The 1,264-nt window shown below is 54.8% G+C and overlaps 1 protein-coding gene across 1 annotated transcript; it reads left to right on the forward strand.

Moving 5' to 3' along the window:
• Positions 1 to 764: 764 nt before the first annotated feature.
• LOC106727894 (mastin-like) lies at positions 765 to 1,258 on the forward strand (the record flags this gene model as incomplete). Its single annotated transcript, XM_014548150.1, has 2 exons — positions 765 to 964; positions 1,050 to 1,258. Coding segments are annotated over 2 exons (365 nt in total), but the record flags the coding sequence as incomplete, so codon positions are not given.
• Between the last annotated feature and the right edge of the window lie 6 nt (positions 1,259 to 1,264).

The raw sequence follows: 1,264 nt of genomic DNA on the forward strand, positions 1-1,264 counted from the left end.
GGCTTTACAGAGGAGGCTCAGCTGGGGTCTGAGCTGGGGTCCCTCTGGGGTCTCCCTTGGGTGTAGGAGACAGACAGCTTGAGAGGCGTCTGGTAGGAGCGGAGACCAAAGTAGCAAGAGTGAGGCATGGCCATGGGCATCTTTTTTTTTTTTTTTTAAATATCACCCAGGGATATTTCTTCTATTGATTTTTAGATAGTGGAAGGGAGGGGGAAAGAGAAACATCGATGTGAGAGACATAGCTATTAGCTGCCTTCCTGACCGGGGCTGGGGATTGAACCTGCAACCCAGGTACTTGCCCATGACCAAGAATCAAACCTGGGACCCTTAGGGCCAGTGCTCTCACCACAGGAGAACACTGGCCAGGGTGCCATGGGCATTTCTCTCCCTCACTCTGCACCAGGCCCTGTGTCTTCCCTTCCGGGGGTCCCCGTTCTCCCTGAGTCTCGATAGTGGGATGGAGAACGAGGAGAGAGAACTTCAGTGACGTGCTCCAGGATTCACTATTAAATGGACAAAGTCAAATTTGACATTAGGGCCGCTCACTCTGCCTTTCTTGGGGGAAAGCACTTACTCTGATTTTTCCTCCCAATAATTATTTGTGGATAAAAAATATATTTCCCTGTTTCTTTTTGGAGCTTGGTGCCCACAGTGTCAGCCTAGAGATTATCAGCCCATTGGCCTCGAGTGAACCCAGACAGTTGGGGACTTGGGTGACTCCCAGGGTCCCCCTGGGGGCACTGAGGCTCACCGTGTGGTTCTAGAACCCGAGGCCTGTGACTGTACGCCCCCTCAGTACCACAGGCTCACTGGGCTTCTTCTCACAGAGCCGCTGCCAACGCCCCACAATCTGCAGGAGGCGGAGGTCCCCATCGTGGCGAATGAGATCTGTCAGTGGCAATACCGCGATGTTATCCAGGACGACATGCTGTGTGCTGGGAGCAAAGGCCGGGGCACCTGCAATGTGAGACTCCCAGACTGTGGCCTCAGTCCATTGCTCCTGCCTGCAGGGGCCCTGAGTACTGACCACCTGTCTCCTCTTCCCACAGGGTGACTCTGGGGGCCCCTTGGTCTGTAAATGGAGGGAGACCTGGGTCCAGGTAGGCGTGGTGAGTTGGGGGCCCGAGTACTGTCTTCCCAACTTTCCTACAGTCTATGCCCGAGTGACATCCTTCTTGCCTTGGATCCGCCATCATATTCATTCCTCTCCTTGAGCCCGGGGCCGGGCAAGGATGCTGCCCATGAGATGAAGACAGGCCCTCCA

Source organism: Myotis brandtii, unplaced genomic scaffold, assembly GCF_000412655.1.
Source record: "Myotis brandtii unplaced genomic scaffold, ASM41265v1 scaffold4961, whole genome shotgun sequence".
Lineage (NCBI taxonomy): Eukaryota > Metazoa > Chordata > Mammalia > Chiroptera > Vespertilionidae > Myotis > Myotis brandtii.